This window comes from Aotus nancymaae, unplaced genomic scaffold (genome assembly GCF_030222135.1).
Source record: "Aotus nancymaae isolate 86718 unplaced genomic scaffold, 86718_ANA_hifiasm-v0.15.2.pri h1tg000040l, whole genome shotgun sequence".
NCBI classification, from domain to species: Eukaryota; Metazoa; Chordata; class Mammalia; order Primates; family Aotidae; genus Aotus; species Aotus nancymaae.
In genome coordinates this window covers 126581004-126600083 of record NW_026988454.1, presented here as the reverse complement: position 1 = coordinate 126600083, position 19080 = coordinate 126581004, and the positions used below count along the sequence as shown (strand labels likewise).

General features: G+C 50.3%; 2 protein-coding genes across 3 annotated transcripts; one reads left to right on the top strand and one right to left on the bottom strand.

Annotated features, from left to right (window-relative positions):
- Window positions 1-3151: 3151 nt before the first annotated feature.
- On the bottom strand, window positions 3152-5017 carry CLPS (colipase). 2 transcript variants are annotated; one of them, XM_012461547.2, is made up of 3 exons: window positions 4899-5017; window positions 3899-4021; window positions 3152-3445 (listed from the first exon to the last, which is right to left on the bottom strand). In XM_012461547.2, the coding sequence occupies exons 1-3, from the start codon at window positions 4980-4982 to the stop codon at window positions 3314-3316; spliced, it is 339 nt and encodes a 112-aa protein (XP_012316970.1). In that variant the 5' UTR covers window positions 4983-5017; the 3' UTR covers window positions 3152-3313. The 2 variants fall into 2 exon arrangements, with proteins under 2 accessions (XP_012316970.1, XP_012316971.1); XM_012461548.2 differs by lacking the exon at window positions 3899-4021.
- A 4380-nt stretch (window positions 5018-9397) lies between these two features.
- LHFPL5 (LHFPL tetraspan subfamily member 5) lies at window positions 9398-18822 on the top strand. Its single transcript, XM_064360384.1, has 3 exons — window positions 9398-10089; window positions 17911-18147; window positions 18773-18822. The coding sequence occupies exons 1-3, from the start codon at window positions 9678-9680 to the stop codon at window positions 18820-18822; spliced, it is 699 nt and encodes a 232-aa protein (XP_064216454.1). The 5' UTR covers window positions 9398-9677.
- Window positions 18823-19080: the final 258 nt, after the last annotated feature.

Below are 19080 nucleotides of genomic sequence, written 5' to 3'. Positions count from 1 at the left end.
CACTAAAAATACAAAAATCATGCAGGCATGGTGGCACACGCCTGCAGTTCCAGCTACTTAGGGGACTGAGGTGGGAGGATTGCTTGAGCCCAGGAGGTCAAGGCTGTAGTAAGCCATGATCATGCCACTGCATTCCAGCCTTGGTGACAGAGTGAGACCCTGTCTCAAAAAAAAAAAAATGCATTTAATATATCTAACCTACTGAACATCATAGCTTAGCTTAGCCTACCTTAATGTGCTCAGTCAGAATGCCTACATTAGCTGGGCAAAATAACACAAAACCTTTTTTTTTTTTTTTCTGAGATGGAGTTTTAATGGCTCCATCTTGACCCACTGCAACCTTCGCCACCCGGGTTCAAAAGATTCTCCTGCCTCAGCCTCTTGAGTAGCTGTGATTACAGACATGTGCCACCACACCCAGCTAATTTTGTATTTTTAGTAAAGACGGGATTTCTCCATGTTGGTCAGGCTGGTCTCAAACTCCCAACCTCAGGTGATCTGCCCACCTCGGCCTCTCAAAGTGCTGAGATTACAGGTGTGGGCCACCACACTCAGCCCAACACAAAGCCTATTTTAGAAGACAGTGTTGAATATCTCATGCAATTTGTTGATGTTTACTGAATGCATATCGCTTTCACACCGTCATAAAGTTGAAAAATTGTCAGTCAAACCATTGTGAGTTGGGACTGTCTGGTTCTTTGAGCTGTGGTTAGACTGTGCCTCTGCTGTGCAGGCCAGTGATCCTGAAAAGCAGCAGAAATTGAGAGTCTTCAGCAGCACTGGCTGATGGGAATAAAATGCAAGCTATATAATGTTTGGGGTCTTGGTCACTTGCTCCTGCAGAGCCCAAAACCTAACTCCCTGCTCACTTTTGGAGACCAGGGACATTTTCCTTATGCTCCCCCACCCCACAGTCTAAAACATGGTGCCAGCCACAGTATGGTCATTCAGTGGACACCTGAGGAGGACGTGAACGCGGATCTCCGGGACTGAATGTGCCACCAAGGAGCATGACTTAGCCCTGCCTCAGGGCCTGAGACCTCTCCTGGGTTAAGGCATTGAAGGCTCCTCTTGTTGAGCACATAATTCATATGTGGCAGACACCACAGCCTGGTTTCATGGTAGCCCTTGCCCCCTTCCCTGCCCCCTTCCTTGCCAACTGAAACCCAATATTGTTTGGGCATCAAAGTGCCTGGCCCCAAGAGAGGGATCTTATTCCCTTTGCTTTCCCAGCATCCCTTGCAGCTAGAGGTAGTCAGATAACCCAGTTCTAGGCACTGAGACATGAAGAGAAAGATAAGAAGAGGGTATGGGCTGGGTGCGGTGGTTTATGCCTGTAATCCCATCACTTTGGGGGCCAAGGCGGGCGGATCACCTGTGGTCAGGAGTTCAAGACCAGCCTGGCCAACATGATGAAACCCCATCTCTATTAAAAACACAAAAACGCCGGGCGCGGTGGCTCAAGCCTGTAATCCCAGCACTTTGGGAGGCCGAGGCGGGTGGATCACGAGGTCAAGAGATCGAGACCATCCTGGTCAACATGGTGAAACCCCGTCTCTACTAATACAAAAAATTAGCTGGGCATGGTGGTGCATGCCTGTAATCCCAGCTACTCAGGAGGCTGAGGCAGGAGAATTGCCTGAACCCAGGAGGCGGAGGTTGCGGTGAGCCGAGATCGCGCCATTGCACTCCAGCCTGGGTAACAAGAGCGAAACTCCGCCTCAAAAAAAAAAAAAAAAAAAAAAAAAAAAACACAAAAACTAGCCGGGCGTGGTGCCGGTGCCTGTAATCCCAGCTACTAGGGGAGGCTGTGGCAGGAGAATTGCTTGAACCTGGGAGGTGGAGTTTGCAGTGAACCGAAATTGTGCCACTGCACTCCAGCCTGGGCAACAGGGTGAGAATCCATCTCAAAAAGAAAAGAAAAAGGAATCATTAGAAGGGAGGCAGTGGAGTTAGATGGTACAGTGCCAGCATTTTCTGATTATGTGACATTGGGCAAGTTCCTTAACCTCTCTGAAACTTGGTCTATAAAGTTTGGTTTATCTATAAAGTGGAGATATGAAAATCTCCCTCCTGCGATCCTTGTGAGCATTTGCTGGCACAGATAATGTGCCCTCGATCACGTCAGGGTCACCACCTGGGACGTGGGACATCATCTGCAGAAGCCTGACCTGCAGACCCTGACTCAATGATGGATGAATGCATGCACTCTCACACTATTGCAGAGTTTCAGTGGGCTAGGGATGCCCGTTAGCTGCTTTCAGAGGGCGAAATGCATCCAGTCCAACCAGACCCTCTGTCTGTCCACACATTTATTCCTTTAAGATTTTACAACAGAGGTTCTAAGTTAACACACTTGTGGATAATTAACATGGTTAAAAGAGTGGTTTTACGACTGACAAAAGCTTTAGGTTCTGGGGCCCAGAGTAAATGCTATTAACAGGTAATTCCCTTTTGATCTTCCCCCCAGGGAGAGCCACCCAGCACAAAATTAACCTGAGTAAACAGAGTGGAGACAAGCCGGTGTGGGGTGAGGCCTTTGACCTGCTCTCTCCCTCCCTAACTTAATAGAACGGCTAGTCGGAAGGTTTGAGACTAATCTGCAACTTTCCCTAATATATCTTTACTATTTTCGGTAATATTTTGCCAGCCACCCCCAGTGAATCTCAACAAAGTAAGCTCACAGCAATTGCGAGTGGTCTGACCCCTTAACACATGAGTTATGTCAACTAGCTGTCACATTTGAGAATTATGTCCAGAAAAGAGGTGAGAGCCCAGGACAGGGGACTGGTAAGCTCTCATGCAGTGTGACGAACATGGGCCATTAAAACTTACCCACAAGGGTGTGTGTGTGTATATGTGTGTGTGTGTGTGTGTGTGTGTGCCCGCTTGTCTCTTTGAGAACCAGAGGGACAAGGAGGGCATCCCAGGTAGGTGTGACTGCTCCCCAGAAATGAAGAGCTTCCCAGGCTGGCTGGGCCTCCTTCACAGCTTTGTCTCCAGTCTTCAATCTGTTTGGCCGCATCCTCTCCGACCCCAGACCATCCCTGCTTCTTCTGACCTGCCTGAAGCCTGCCCTGGTGTGCCAAAGGCGTGATGCAACTTCAGGGAAGATGCTGACTCAGAATGAAAGAATATGCAGGAGACTGGGAAATGTTTGCAGGAGGCCTTTAATTGTCAAGCCCAATCAGAAAACAGAGGTGCTGGTCAAGGAGGTGGCCAGCCCAGGAGAGGCCCTGGAGCAGGGGAAAGATGCCCCTGCACCTTGAGGCCTGCAGCACACTGGGTTAGGCGTGGGAGTGGGTGGGCGGTCTCACTGCTTGGAGCGTCCAATGTCGTGGCAGACGCCAAAGTTGGTGTTGGTGATGGTACCCGTGATGGTCTTGTCTGCCTCACAGGTCAGGCCACGCTCACAGGGACACTTGTAGTAAATCCCATAGAGCGTCTGCAGAGACACAGCCAGTGGAGTCAAGGCAATGGGGGGATACTTTGGACATCACTTGCCCCCTGCCTGACCTAGAGAACCAGTAGGCCAGCCTGTGTTTTTGGAGAATGCCTCTCCCACCTGCCTCCCCAGGGGTGCCGTGGGCCCTGGAGACCCCAGTTCTGACCTCTGCTCTGGCTCACTTGCTGTTACTAGCTTGATCTCTCTGGGGAGCCTCTATTTACCCAGCCATGAAATGGGGATAACAAATCCCCAGCCTCACCCATCTCACTGGTCACTTGGGAGGGTTAAGAGAGATGATGGGATGGGAAAGTGCTTCGACACCTGTCGACCTCCCTCTTGCCTCCTCAACATTCAGTGTCCAGGCTGACCCCCTTCCCTGACCCCACTCACGAGCATTCAGGGCCCTCCTCCCCATTCTCCCCCACCCACGCCAAGTCTTCAGGCACCCACCTGGGGAGAGCACTCGCTGTTCTCGCTGGCCAGGGCTGCGCAGCGGGCCAGGCCCAACGCGCTCGTATGGTGGCAGCATTTGCTCTTACACTGGGCACTATTCAGGCAGAGCTCACCTTCTTCCTGCCAGGGGCAGCTGGTCAGCCCAGGACCCACTCCTTCAGGTCCCTTCTCCACTCAGACCCGCACCCGCCACCCACTATGCTGACAGTGTCTCCCTTGGTGGAGATGTGTGTGAAGGAATCCAACCTCTGAGTTTGGTGGCTTCTGTGTCCCCCACTCATGTGAGAAGTGGGGATGCGGTGACAGAGACGCAGCCCTGCACAGGGAGGGGGTCAGGACCCCCAGGTTCTAGTACCGCTGTACTACCAACTCCCTGTGTAACTGGGCAAGTCACTGCCTCCCAAGCCTCAGTGTTCCCATCTGGAATGTGAACATGAGGCCCCTAGACAGGCTCTCCAAGCGTCTCTGGGTCCCACACTCCTTTGAGGAGATTGCAAAAATTGCATCTCTCTGCAAGACTCCTTCCTCCCCCAACAGATCTGACTTATAATCTCCAAGGGTCCTGGACCTCCAGGTCCACCCATGGCCCTGAGTTAAGAGAGTTCAGAACCTTTTAATTGTGTGGATGTTCTGGAAGGGCTTTCCTAGCCATGACCGAGCATCCCGAACTGTGTCGGACGCACAGAAGCTGGAATGATTGGCAAAGCATTTTCCCAGGATGGAAGCCCAGGGCTCTGGATTTTTATAAAGCTCCCTCATAGCAAGGCTGAGCTGCTGCTCTGAGCATGCTCCAGTTGGAGCTGGAGAGGAGCTGATCAGCCTTTCCTGTGGCCCCCAGAAAGAGGCACAGGACAGGACATGGCAGTAAACTGAGGGATGTGAGATGCCACTCCTCCCAGCCCCTGCCAGTCCAGGTGGGGACATCAGAGGTCAAGGTCCACGCTTATGACATCTCCACCTGGGGACTCAGGAGGCCCCCTTCTGAAGACCCTCTTACCAGGTATATAATAATCCCCCGGGGGTCGGGAGCCGCATAGGCCACTGAGAGGGCAACGAGCAGGAGGATCAGGATCTTCTCCATGGTGAGTGAGACAGCTGGTGTGGGTGGCAGAAGACAAAACCAGCTGTGGTAATGGGGCTATAAAAGGGGCCCTGACCTCACGTGACCCACCTGTATCCCACAGGGCAGACCGTGGGCAGAGGCGCAGCTGTGGCCAATCTGCTGGGGGGATGGGTCCTGATAAGGAAGATGGACAAGTACCTGGTGGCCTTTTGAGTGTGTGTGTGTGTGTGTGTGTGTGTGTGTGTGTGTGAGAATCGTGTTGCATCATGGTTAAGAGTGTGGACTGTGGTACACTTTTAGCTGTACAAGTTATTAGTGAGGCAAACTCGCTGACTGTTCCAACTATTATTCTGCCTTTCATCTTATCTGTCAACTAAGGATAATTTAAAGAGTTGTGAGGGTTGAATTAATACACACTTATATGTGTTGCAGATATATAAACATTATTGTATACAATTATAAGAATATATTTACACTGTATATTCCCATATGCCACATAAGCGGTGGGTAAGGGCAGCTGCCCTTGTGTCCTGAGCTCCTGGGCAGTATCTGGATGAGTCTGAGGCAAGAGAGGCACCTACAGCGTGAGTGCCTGCTTGCATTCTGTCTTCTCCGGGCCTCTCTGCCTCACCATAGTCAGGCCTTGCCTTTGGCTCACCCAGGCCCAGGTGTCTAGCTGTGTCAGACTCCAGGGATGGGGGTCCTAGCCTTCCACCCCTCAACCTTCCTTTAGTTTCCACGGGGAAATCCAGGGCAGGCCCAGTTCCCTGGGGCTGACAGCTCTGCACCCCCGGCAGGCCAAGGTGTGTGTGCTGTCACTCTGGCACCCTCCCCCTGCCCTCACACCACGGGGCTGCCTGCAGGAGTGACTCACCGGCCCTTAGGAGGCCCTTCCTACATGTCTCTCTCCCCTTTCCTTTCTACCTCAATTATCTGCAATTCCAGCATCAGACTCCCCTTTCGTTAAGGTTTCCACTCACGCTGCCCCCTACCCAAGGCCACGTGTGTGCATGAGCAGTCGCTAGTCCTGGCTGAGAATGAAGAGGTCTTGTGAGCCTCAGGCGGAGTGGGGGCCTCAGCAAGCTGGGAAAGGCACAGGTGTCTGAGTTTGTTCAGGCATGGGAACAGAGCAGCTTTTCCTGAAGGACTGGTCATGGTAGCCAGAGGCCCCTTCCCTTCCCCTCTCCATCCCACGAGGTGGTAGACAAGACAGCTCCACTGAGAGGCACAAATTGGTTTGCCTCAAGCACAGCATTCTTTTATTATTATTATTATTTGAGATGGAGTCTTGGTCTGTGTCGCCAGACTGAAGTGCAGTGGCATGATCTCAGCTCACTGCAACCTCCGCCTCTCAAGTTCAAGTGATTCTCTTGCCTCAGCCTCCCAAGCAGCTGGGACTACAGGCGCCACCATGCCCAGCTAATTTTTTTTGTATTTTTAGTAGAGATGGGGTTTCACTGTATTGGCCAGGATGGTCTCGATCTCCTGACTTCATGATTCGCCGGCCTTGGCCTCTCAAAGTGCTGGGATTACAGGTGTAAGCCACTGCGACTGACCAAGCACAGCTTTTAATTTAATTTAATTTCGTTTTTTGAGACAAGGCCTTACTCTGTCACTTAGGCTGAAATGCAGTGGTGCCATCTTGGCTCACTGCAGCCTCCACCTCCTGAGCTCAAGCAATTCTCCCCCTCAGCCTCTGAGGTCTCAAAGTCCTGGGTTCCAGCAAGCCTCCGAAAGTGTTGAGGTTACAGGTGTGAGCCACTGTGCCCAGCCTGAAGCACAGTTTCAGTCCAGACCAAACTGGCTTTAAAACTCAGCATTTACTAGCTACATGACCTGAGACACATTATTGAAAGTGAAGCTCCCTGAACCTCACTTTCCTGATTTACCTTAGGTGGATAATGGCTCCTACTTCCTGAAGTCAGGATTAAGACAATGTATGTGAAACCCCGTCGGAAGTGCCTGGCACATGGCGGCATGTAATATGACCCCCTTCTTCTCACCTTTACATCCCTGGGGTGTGGAATGTAGATGAACAGCTAGAGGAACAGCCAGGAGACCCTCAAAATGGGAAAAACCCATTTGGTTCCAGTGATACAAAAATGCACCCTGGCCAGTAGGGTTGTTTTTAATAGTAAAAGGGTGGAGGGCCGGGCTCAGTGGCTCATGCCTGTAATCCCAGCACTTTGGGAGGCTGAGGCAGGTGGATCACTTGAGGTCAGGAGTTCGAGACCAGCCTGGCCAACATGGTGAAACCCTGTCTCTACTAAAAATACAACAATTAGCTGGGTGTGGTGGTACATACCTGTAATCTCAGGTACTCCAGAGGTTGAGACAGGAGAATCACTTGAACCTGGGAAGTGGAAGTTTCAGTGAGCTGAGATTGTACCACTGCACTCTAGCACTCCAGCTTGGGCAACGGAGTGAGACTCCATCTCCAAAAAAATATTAGGCCAGATGTGGTGGCTCATGCCTGTAATCCCAGCACTTTGGGAAGCCAAGGTGAGTGGATCACAAGGTCAAGAGATCAAGACCATCCTGACCTACATGGTGAAACCCTGTCTCTATTAAAAAAGAAAAGAAAAGAAAAGAAAATACTAACATTGTAATGCTAAGTAAAAAAATGTATACAAAATTGTGCAAACATTATCCAGTTGTGTAAAGGAGTATGTTCAGAAGGAGGAAAATGCAGAGATTAACAGAAATCATAATAATCACCAAGATTTTTGAGCACTTTCTTTTTTTTTTTTTTTTTGAGATGAAGTTTCACTCTGTCACCCCAGGCTGGAGTGCAATGCCATGGTTTCAGCTCATTGCAACCTCTGCCTCCCATGTTCAAACAATTCTCCCATCTCAGCCTCCTGAGTAGCTGGGACTACAGGCATGTGCCACAACACTTGGCTAATTTTTATTTTTAATATTTTATTTTTAGTAGAGACAGGGTTTCACTATGTAGGCCAGGCTGGTCTTGAACTCCTGATCTTGTGATCCGCCCACCTCAGCCTCCCAAAGTGCAGGTGTGAGCCACCACGCCCAGCCTGAGCACTTTCTTTTCTTTTCTTTTCTTTTTTTTGAGACAGGGTCTCTCTCTGTTGCCCACACTGGAGTGCACTGGTGCGATCTTGGCTTACTGCAGCCTTGACCTCCAGTGATCCTCCTACCTCAGCCTCCCAAGTAGTTGAGACTACAGGCGGGCACCACCAAGCCTGGCTAAATTGTGTATTTTTTTGTAGAAGCAGGGGTCTTGCTATGTTGCCCAGGCTGGTCCAGAATTCCTGAGCTTAAGTGATCCGACTGCCTGGCCTCCCTAGGTGCTGGTATTAGAGACCATGCCTGGCCTTTGAGCACTTTTATATGTGCCCTGGGCTAAAGATGTATTTTACCCAGCCCTTATGTGATAGATACTATCATTTCCTGCATTTAATAGATGGAGAAACTGAGGCTCAGGAAGGCAGGTTAAGTCCATGGATGGTTACTTAGCCAGTAAGTAGCTCATTCAAGTCTAGGTCTGTTGAAAGCCAAAGTCCATGTTTTTAAGATGGTCTTGTCTTTCCTTAGCTCCTGATGTTGGTGTTATGATTTTTATTCTTTTGTGTATACTTTACTGAATTTTCCTAGTTCTCTACACTAGCCATGTATTTACCTATAAAATCAGAATAACTGTGTATATATATTTAAAGGGAAAAATATGTAACAACCACATAGAAACAAGGGGAGAAAGACATTGTATTGAACAAAGCATGTACGTTCAGGTCTGCGAAGGTTCATAAAGAATGTTGTTTGCTCTATTTTGTAGTTGCTTCGGTTATCACACAATCAATCTGCATATACAGACATTATATATATATTTATATAGACTACATATATACATATATTATGTATGTAAATTTTTCACTGTCTTTGAAGGCAGGGCCCTGTCTTTTTTTCCTGTGGTTTTGCTTAGATGTCCTCCAACATAACCTTAACATATAGTTAGGCTTTTAGAAATTGTTGATTGAATGCTAAGGACGAAAAACCAGTGACCAGAAGACAACCGGAAAAGGCTTTGCTGACCTCCGGGGTGGTGAGGTTGGAGGTTCTGGGAAGGCGACTAGGGAGCCGGGTAGGGACAGGGTGGGATGGGATGTGGACAAAGCTTGTGCGGGGGGAAAGCGTTTCTGCAGCTGGAATTGAGCAGTAGGAATGTGTCAGCCGCAGCCCCACCCCTCCCAATTCTTGTCTTGGTTCAGGAAGGTGAACGGGGTCCTGATTCCCCGTGGCGGGGGCCTGTAGTGGGCGCTCTGCCCCTTCCCCGCCTCTGCTGCAGGCCCCGCCCCTCGCCCAGAACCCCGGGGCGCTGGCCGCGGTGCTGAAACGGCGCCCTCCGCCGACGGAGGAGGGGGCGGGGCTCTCGGGAGCTGTGAGCTCGGAAGGGAGAGGGGCAGGGCGGCGCCAGCAGGCCTGAGACCCTGGCGGGCTTGGGAGGAGGCAGGAGACTGGAGACAGCCTCGGCTGGAGCGGACACAGGCACCTGGCAAACTTCCCTTGACCAAGCCAAGGCTGTCCTTGTCCTATTAAGCCTCTTCCCCTTGCCTTGGAGGGACCTCACCTCGTGCCCTGACCGCAGCCTCCTGCCCAAACCCAGCCGGGCGGTGACCTGCTTCTAGGCCTCCATCCACAAAGCCACGGACTTGCAGCCCACGGGACCCCAGCCTAGGGCCTGCTGCCCTCGACATGGCGAAATTGCTGCCGGCCCAGGAGGCAGCCAAGATCTACCATACCAACTATGTGCGGAACGCGCGGGCCGTGGGTGTGATGTGGGGCACGCTCACCATCTGCTTCTCTGTGCTGGTCATGGCCCTCTTCATCCAACCCTACTGGATCGGCGACAGCGTCAACACACCGCAAGCAGGCTACTTCGGCCTTTTCTCCTACTGCGTGGGTAACGTGCTGTCCTCCGAGCTCATCTGCAAGGGCGGTCCCCTAGACTTCTCCTCCATCCCCTCTAGAGCCTTCAAGACTGCCATGTTCTTTGTGGCCTTGGGCATGTTCCTCATCATTGGCTCCATCATCTGCTTCAGCCTGTTCTTCATCTGCAACACAGCCACAGTCTACAAGATCTGTGCATGGATGCAGCTGGCTGCCGGTAAGCAGGGATGATGGGAGGGCAGGCAGGGGCCCACCTCGGGGCCACAGCTGCAGCTGCACCTTTCCACCCTCTCCCAGGGCTCTGGACCTTATATTCAGCTGTTCTCCCATAGCCCAGTCCTACTCAGTACTCTACAGAAGATTCTGAGGAGTTAAGAATATTAGAATGGCAGAGGCAGAAAAGACCTAAGAGATGGAACTGTCCAACCCTCTCATCTTACAGATGAGGTTCTGAGCCCAGAGAGGGGAAGTGACTTGCCCAGGAGCACATAGTTCCTTGTCCTGACTCCAAGGCCATCATGTCAGTTTTTGCAGCTGTGAGAGAGAGAAAAAAGGAAGCTTCCATTGTTGGCCATGTGAGAATAGGGCCCAACCCCAGCACAAAGTAGTGACCCCAGTCAAGCACATTCTAGATGCCTTCATCTCCCACCTCTGGGCTTTTGTTCTTTTTAAGAGTGCCCAGAACTCTGTCCTCATTCTCTCCCTCCCCCCCAAGACTGCTCTCAGATTCTAAGGTCTCTTGTTGATTTTGGAGTGTTGCTATTAATGCAGGATATGAACTTACCTATAAAAACTTTCATCTAAAGTCCCCTCTTTCATTGGGGAGTGAAAGTCTTTGTTCCTTGTTATGGTATTCTATACTTAAGGCAGCAAATGGAGTGATATTTTGTGAGGTGGAGGAAGCTATCTAGGGTCCTGGGTTTTGTTTTGTTTTTGTTATGTTTTGTTTTGTTTGTTTTGAGACAGAGTCTCACTCTTTGGCCCAGGCTGGAGTGCAGTGGCATGATCTCAGCTGACTGCAGCCTCGACCTCCTTGGGCTTAGGTGATCCTCTCACATCGGTCTCCCAAGCAGCTGGGACTCCAGGTGTGCACCACCATGTCTGGCTAATATTTTTGTGTTTTTGTAGAGATGGGGTTTTGTCATGTTGCCTAGGCAGGTCTCAAACTGCTGGGCTCAAGCGATTTGCCCACCTGAGTCTCCCAAAGTGTTGGGATTTCAGGAGTGATCCACAGCACCTGGCCTAGGGTCCTTTAAAACTATGTGGGGGCTGGGCACAGCAGCTCACACCTGTAATCCCAACACTTTGGGAGGGGGGATCATTTGAGCTCAGGAGTTTGAGACTAGACTGGGCAAGATGGCAAGACCCTATCTTTAATAATAATAATAATAATATTAATAATAATAAATAAGACAAAACTATGTGGTAGGCAGCTACTTGTGCCCTGAGGCAAGACCTCCCCTGCCTTTTTCCTGCTCCTAGCCCAGAAAGGCTTCTTGGTCTTTGTGCCAAGTGGTCTTGCTGTTCTCTGTAGCCCGAGAAGAGGGTTAAGACCTTGTGCTGCATCCTCTGGTACCTTGGTCCCTGCCCACCTCAGGGGCCACAGACAAACTCTCCATGCTGGTGAGTTGTCCAGGAGTGGTGCCGGGGATTGGAAACTAAAGTAAAACCATCTTGACCTCATTGGTCAGAATGAGAAGTGGTGTCATCTTTAAGAAGGGGAATGAGACAGGCATCTAAATCCAAGACCACCAAACATGTAGAGTCAAGACTGCAGAGTTAGAGGGGACCCAAGAGATCTATATCCATCCCCCCACTATAGATGAGGAATCTGCTGCTGAAAGTATCAGACTTGGCCAAGGCTATAGCAGATCAGTGGGCAACTGAGGGCCTGAAAGAATTAAGGCAGCAGTTCTCAAGAAACTAGATGTATTCCTAAGATGTTTTTATTGAGCCACATATTTACATAAGTATAAGGATTTGTGAAATACTTTTACATATATTATTTGGAAGGGCCTCAGCACAACCCATTGAGGTGGGTATTCCTCCATTTTACAGAGAAGGTTCCTAGTGGGTAACTTGTCTTTGAGCACGCAAGTCGGAAGGGATACATCTTTGATTCCAAATCTTGCACCCAGGCTACTCAAATGGTTTCAGAGCTCTCAGCAAATCTGCTTGCCACCTCTCTCTTCTCTGTAGTCTCTCTGTTTGATAAGGGAGAGGTGGGGGCAGGGGTGGGCAGTGGGGAGCAAGATAAAGGGTGGCCATGTCAAGAATGATGGTGGAGGCAGACACAGTGGCTCATGCCTGTAGTCCTAGCACTTTGGGAGGCCAAGGAGAGGAGATTGTTTGAGGCCAGAAGCTCAAGACCAGCCTGGGCAATATAGTGAGACCCTATCTCTATTTAAAAAAAAAAAATACACACACACACACACACACACACACACACACACACACACACACACATATAGTCAATTAAAAATAATAAGGCCAGCTGCGGTGGCTCACGTCTGTAATCCCAGCACTTTGGGAGGGTGAGGTAGGCAGATTGCTTGAGCTCAGGAGTTCGAGACCAGCCTGAGCAACATGGCAAAACCCTGTCTCTACAAAAAATACAAAATTCAGCTGCGTTAATATATATATTGACACCATATATATATATATATATGAACAAAGGAGAAATGAAGATTTAGCAGTTTTATACCAAAGAGGAGTGAAATCTATAAAGAACTATATAAATAAGCTCCTCCTAAAACAATAGAAGGAAGCGTGATACATTGAGGCGGGGAGGTGGGACCCTGATCTTTCCATTTACTGTGCATTTGTTTGACAATGATACACTTGCCAGCTGTTCTTCCTTATCAAGGTTATGGGCTGCTGGAGACACAACCATCTCTCTCATTCTCAGGGCTGTCTGCATACCCCCATTCCCCTGAAACATCCCCCAACAGGTGGCATGTGTGAGTAGACAGTGCCAGGAGGGGGAGGGGTGGCCAGGCCATCTGAGTTAGACACTATCTGGGTTGCAGAGCTGGAGACACTGATAGCAGAGGTGGCCAGGTGACATCTTATGCAACATTTACGTTGGGGAAAGGCAAGAGTGGTGTCATGTTCCATTCTGCTATGCTGTGGAAGGGGGAATGAGCCGAAGGGAGAGATGCAGAGTGGGCGGGTCCCACATCCAGCAGCTGGGTGATACATCCATTTATTAGCTACCGTTGCCAAGAAGTCTGGGAGCAGGGAAGGGGCAGGGGCAGAGGAGGAGGAGGACAGATGCTTAGGGCAATGTAGGGCTGCAGATTAACAAGATTAATTGGGTTTCTGGGTGCCAGGAGTAGGCTGGGTGTGGTCCCAGCTCCTAGAAACACAGGTAGGCCAAACTGCTTGTCTTCTATGAGTCTTGGTAGCCTCAGGTCTTAGTCAGTTCTACTTAGTTCTATTTAGTCAGGGCTGCCATAACAAATTGCCATAGACTAGGGGGCTTAAACAACAGAAATTCATTTCTCACAGTTCTGGAGGCTAGAGGTCTGAGATCTGGGTGCCAACATGGCATTATCATGAGAGCTCTGGTGAAGGCCTCTTCTGGGCTGTAGACTACTGACTTCTTGATATCCTCATGTGGTGAAAAGAGGGTAACAGGGCTCTCTGGGGTCCCTTTTATTTACTTGCATTGATGATGATTATTATTGAGTGAGGGTCTCAAAAATTATTATTTTTACCCAGGTTGGAGTGCAATGGCATGAACATGGCTCACTGCAGCCTCAACCTCCCAGGCTCAAGTAATCCTCCCTCCTCAGCCTCCGAAGTAGCTGAGACTACAGGTGCATGCCACCATGCCCAAATTTTTGTATTTTTTGTAGAGATGGGGTTTCACCATGTTGCTCAGGCTGGTCTGGAGCTCCTGAGCTCAGGCGATCAGCCTCCCTCAGCCTCCCAAAGTGCTGGGCTTACGGGCATGAGCCACTACACCCAGCCTTATTATTATTTTTAATCGACAGAATAATTGTACATATTTATGGACTACAGTGTGATATTTTGATACATGTATATAGGCAGGGCTTGAAATCCAGGTAGCCTGGTCTAGTTGTTTCTCAGCTTTTCCTACTGAGAAAATTAAGGTAATTAGCATATCCATCACCTCAAACATTTATCATTTCTTTGAGTTGGGACGATTTCAAATTTGCTGTTCCGGCTATGTGGAAATATATGATAGATTGTTGTTGGTTACACTCACCCTACAGTGCTAGAAAACACGAGCTTATTTCTCCTGTCTAGCTATACTTTTGTATCCACTGACCAGCCTTCAGCTGTGCCCCCTCTCCTCTGGGGTCCCTCCAATCCCATTCATGAGGGCCCCACCCTCATGACCTAATCACTCCCCAAAGGTCCCACCTCCTAACACCATCCCACTGGAGGTTAGGATTTTAACACAGGAATCCTGGGGGGAGCAAGCAGTCCACTGTACCCCATCTGTAGAACACAGCAGCAGTGGCCGGGCACAGTGGTTCACACCTGTAATCCCAGCACTTTGGGAGGCCAAGATGGGCAGATCACTTGAGGTCAGGAGTTTAAGACCAGCCTGGCCTTGTTGCTGATGAAGGTTATCATCAGCTGACGTTAAAAAAAAAAAATCCAGCCTGGCCAACATGGCAAAAACCCAGGTCTACTAAAATACAGAAATTAGCTGGGTGTAGTGGTGCATGCCTGTAATCCCAGCTACTTGGGAGGCTGAGGCAGGAGAATTGCTTGAATCCAGAAGGCAGAGGTTGCGGTGAGCCGAGATCATGCCATAGTTCTCTAGCCTGGGTGACGGAGCCAGACTCTGACACTCTGACACACACACACACACACACACACTCACAGAACATAGCAGCAGTACCTGCTTCAGTGGGGTTCTGTGAAGATGGGATAATAGAATGCATGTAAAACACCTTGCACATGGTAGGTGCGCAGTACCTGTGACAAACATAAAAAACAACTTTATCAGTCAGCATGGGAAGTGATGCCACGGTAACACACCACTCCCACATCTTGGTGGCTTAGAACAAAGATTTATGTATTTCTTGCTTGTGATCTGTGCTGACTGGGGATTTGTGGGGGTTCTGCTCTTGCTGCTCTCTCCTGGGACCCTCGCTAGGAGCATCAGTCACCATCATTGTCCTCGCATCAGAGGGAAGGGAGTTCTGGGAGGTCTCCCATTGCAGCTAAGCGATGTGGCCCACACATCTCTGCTCACATGTCATTGGTCAGAGGAAGGCAGACGGCCTCACTTAACCTCAAGAGAGTGGGGCAAGGAAGCACAACCTTGCCTTGCACCTGGAATATTCGTGAGCAGCTCTAATGGCATCCATGTCACTGAGGCAGCTTCTGTCTGTCTCCAATGTCAATAACAATAGCAGTGACCGTGTACCATGTACAAGACACTGTAGGTAGTGTTTTCTGTAAATGATCACACTTAATCCTTACAGTGCTATGAGTCAGGTACTTTGCAGACGGCAGGATGGAAGTCAGAGAGGGCAAGTAACCCGGCCTGAGAACACTGTGCTGGCTTCTACTTAGAGCCTTGAGACGCCACAACTGGGGTGGACACCTACTGTCCCCAGAACCAGGTGAGGTGCTCGCAGGGGACTGTGGCACTCATACCTTCTTTCCAAGTCAGAGGCCCTGGGCTCTTTTCTGAAGCCCTCACAGTAAGACGGTGCAGGAGGGGAGGGGCCAAGGGAGGAAGTGATGGAGAGAATGCAAAACCTGGAAGGGCAGGTCCTTCCTACCTTCACCTCTGCCCTTTAAGCCAGGGGCCCTGCCAGGCACTGGAGGGCTGGCCTCACCAAGTGGGGAAGGCCCGGCTACATAGGTTTTGCCTCGGAGCTGTGGATGGCTCCCCCTCCTCCACCGTGGGTATCTTCCTGAACACTTAGTTTATCACTGAACACTTAGGAGGTCTGAAATGTTACCACTAATTACATTCAGCCCCTTGGAGAGATGTCATGTTCTGGGGTTGGAGGGAATAGACTTTGAAGTCAGGAAAGTCAGGAATGGAGAATTCAGGCGTTGGCTCTGGCATAGCTGGGTGACTGGATGGGTGGCAAGTCACTTGGTTTCTCTGAGTCCTCGGTTTTCTAATCTGTAAAATGAGGATGTTAATAAGCAGCCCACTTCACAGAACTGTGGTCACGGTCAAGATGGTACATGAAGTATTTTGTGATCTATAAAGAACTATATAAATCAACTTCTTCTAAAACAATCGAAGCGTAATACATTTAGGTGGGACCCTGATCTTTCCATTTACTGTGCATTTGTTTGACCTCCTGACCTTTGCAGAACCAGCTGGGTCCAGGGAAGGTAACTTTTGGTCCGAAGAGGTGCTTCTCTGAGGGGCTCCTGAGTGGGGTACTAGGGAGCCCCAGACCTGCGGGAAAGCGGCACAACCAAGGGGAGCACCCCCTGCCCGAGGGGCAGCTGTGCCTGGGGCTGCCCCAGTTGCATCCTGGATTATGTCACCTGTCTGTGCTTCACCCCAGTAAAGCTAAGGTGGGGGGTAGTTTGATGGAAGGGGATGGAAGAATTGGGGGGAAAGTGGGGACAACAGAATTTTTAGCTGTAAATACTAAGTCAAGGAAGGCACAGGGTGGGATCATAACTCTCATAGTCAACTGTCATGGAGTGCCAAGTCTGCGTTAGTCACTGTTCTAAGCTCTTTTCCAGTATTAACTCATTTGAACCTCACTGTAACCTCAACAGGAAGATTGGGGTTATTATCATCTCCATTTTATAGATGAGGAAACTGAGACAAAGAAAGCTTAAGTATGCCTAGGGGCGGTGGCTCATGCCTGTAACTGCAGCACTTTGGGAGGCCGAGGGGGCGAATCACGAGGTCAGGAGATCGAGACCATCCTGGCTAACATGGTGAAACCATGTCTCTACTAAAATTAGCCGGGTATGGTGGTACGCGCCTATAGTCCCAGCTACTCTGGAGGTTGAGGCAGGAGAATTGCTTGAACCCAGGAGGCGGAGGTTGCAGTGAGCCAAGATCCCGCCATTGCACTCCAGCCTGGGTGACAGAATGAGACTCTGTCTCACAAAAAAAAAAAAAGAGAAAGCTCAAGCCGCTTGCTCTGAGTCACATAGCTAGGTAGCAGCAAACTGGGCTTGAAATCCAGGCAGCCTAGTCTAGTATTTCCCCACTTTTCCCACTGAGAAAATCACCTGGAACGGTGCTTTTGAAGACAGGGATTATTGAACCCAACCATGACCTAGGGACCAGCATTTTACCTTATATTTCTGTGCATAGATTATATGCAAAGGAGACAGCATTAAAGATTCAGGGACGTGTAGCAACTGCACATGCTGTACTGGGTAAGGGTGAGGAGGAAACCCGTTTGCTCCAGTGGAAGACTTTGGAAGGAAGCAGCCAGGGAGGCTGGAAAGCCTCCTGTATTCATCAAATCTAAGATACCTGAGTTGTAGGACACATTGTTATTCTATGTACTATAAAAACAAAAACAACTGGAATTCAGTTTGTGACAAAATATTCAAAAAACAAAACAAAAAACAAAAACAAAAAATACTGATAATCCGACCATGGCCCAACACTTTCTTATTACACGTATTTCAGAGATGTTGTAAGTATGAAAAGGAAATGTGCATCTCAGCACTGATGAGTTCTTTAGGCTGGGGTCAGATACTGGAGGGCTTTGAAGCCACGGTAGGTGGTGTCTTGTTGAGCCCAAGGTGAGGAGAATGGCTGAGGGCCTGGCAGGGCCACCTGGTGCGGTGGCAGAGTCCTCCTGGGCTGAGGAGCTCAGCTCTCTGCCTCCACCCGGACCGATGGGTCTCAGGGGGCCAGTTGCTTTAGCCCTCAGAGCCTCCGTCTCCTCACCTGTGTTTTGCAAGAAGGGTGGTAGAGGCTGCCTCTCCTGCCTCCTGAGGCTGTTAACAGAAGGAGAAAGGAGGTGACAACATAACAGCCGGGCAAGGTGGGAGGTAGTGGGCTGGGCACAACTAGTCTGATGCCATCTGCACCCTTCCTCCCCCTCAGCCACAGGCCTAATGATTGGCTGCCTGGTCTACCCTGACGGCTGGGACTCAAGTGAGGTGCGGCGCATGTGTGGGGAGCAGACGGGCAAGTACACGCTGGGCCACTGCACCATCCGCTGGGCCTTCATGCTGGCCATCCTCAGCATTGGCGACGCCCTCATCCTCTCCTTCCTGGCCTTCGTGTTGGGCTACCGGCAGGACAAGCTCCTCCCTGACGACTACAAGGCAGATGGAACAGGTAATCCCCCCTCCGACTCCACAACGGTGTCCCCTGCCTGGAGAGCCTGGGGTGTGTGTGGGGTTCATCTTAGCCAGTCTTCTGGGGCTTGGCCCCTGGCCAAAGGATGGGGACACCAAGACTAATCGGACACGGCCCTTGTCCTCCCTGAAGTCAAAGGCCAGTGGAGGGGTGCAAGCTAGCAGGCGACAAGGCAATCTGTGATAGAGGAGTGTCCCCCTCACCCCTCTACACTCCCAGAGGCTATAGGGGAGAGAGACCCAATCCAGCCTTGGGGGCTAAGTGTGGTCTCCCCTAGAAGGAGGCACTGAGGCTGGGTCTTGAAGTAATAATCCTGGGAGTTTGCTCCGTGGAGAGGGAAACAATAGGGGGATGAGTTGCTGGGGAAGGAGGAGAAAGGCAGAGACCTTGAGGACAACCCAATGAGGGTGAAGAAGTGACAGCTCCTGGAGTGCAGATGGCGGAAGCCCGAGATCCCTGGAGGAATGGCAGCCTTAGGGTTCTCGTAATGTCTGTCCTGTTTCAGTTCCCTCCCATCCAAATCCTACCTGTCAGTAATAAAAGTCAGCTGTGGCTGACCCTCCAGGAAGCCCTCCCTGACTGCTTCTCATTCCCTCCTTCCTAGGGTGCTTTCCACTCCTGTTTCTCATCGGGCTCTTCCCCTGCCAGTCTTGAGGGGCTTTTTCAGAGCATAGACTTCTTCCCCAAGTCAGAGAGCAAGGCCTGTCTTGCACCCCTGTGAATCCCCAGATGCCTGGTCTCAGCAGATGGCCATCACTGGGACCTGTTACACCTCAGGGACCTCTCCAGTCTCTTTTCCCCATAACTGTTTTCACATTGGCCCTTGGACTAGAAGAAGCAGCCAAACTCTTCTGTCCACTATAACCAAGGACTCTTCCCACATGAGGAACTTGAAGCCCAGAAAGGAGAGTC

Excerpts from the sequence above, each read along its gene's own strand:
- CLPS (XM_012461547.2), bottom strand. The coding sequence starts at position 4,982 with ATGGAGAAGATCCTGATCCTCCTGCTCGTTGCCCTCTCAGTGGCCTAT. Across the intron at positions 4,022-4,898 it reads GGGGGATTATTATATACCTG|GAAGAAGGTGAGCTCTGCCT; the intron begins GTAAGAGGGTCT and ends TGCCCCTGGCAG. Across the intron at positions 3,446-3,898 it reads ACAGCGAGTGCTCTCCCCAG|ACGCTCTATGGGATTTACTA; the intron begins GTGGGTGCCTGA and ends GTGTCTCTGCAG.
- LHFPL5 (XM_064360384.1), top strand. The coding sequence starts at position 9,678 with ATGGCGAAATTGCTGCCGGCCCAGGAGGCAGCCAAGATCTACCATACC. Across the intron at positions 10,090-17,910 it reads ATGGATGCAGCTGGCTGCCG|CCACAGGCCTAATGATTGGC; the intron begins GTAAGCAGGGAT and ends CCTCCCCCTCAG. Across the intron at positions 18,148-18,772 it reads CTACAAGGCAGATGGAACAG|GGTGCTTTCCACTCCTGTTT; the intron begins GTAATCCCCCCT and ends CCTCCTTCCTAG.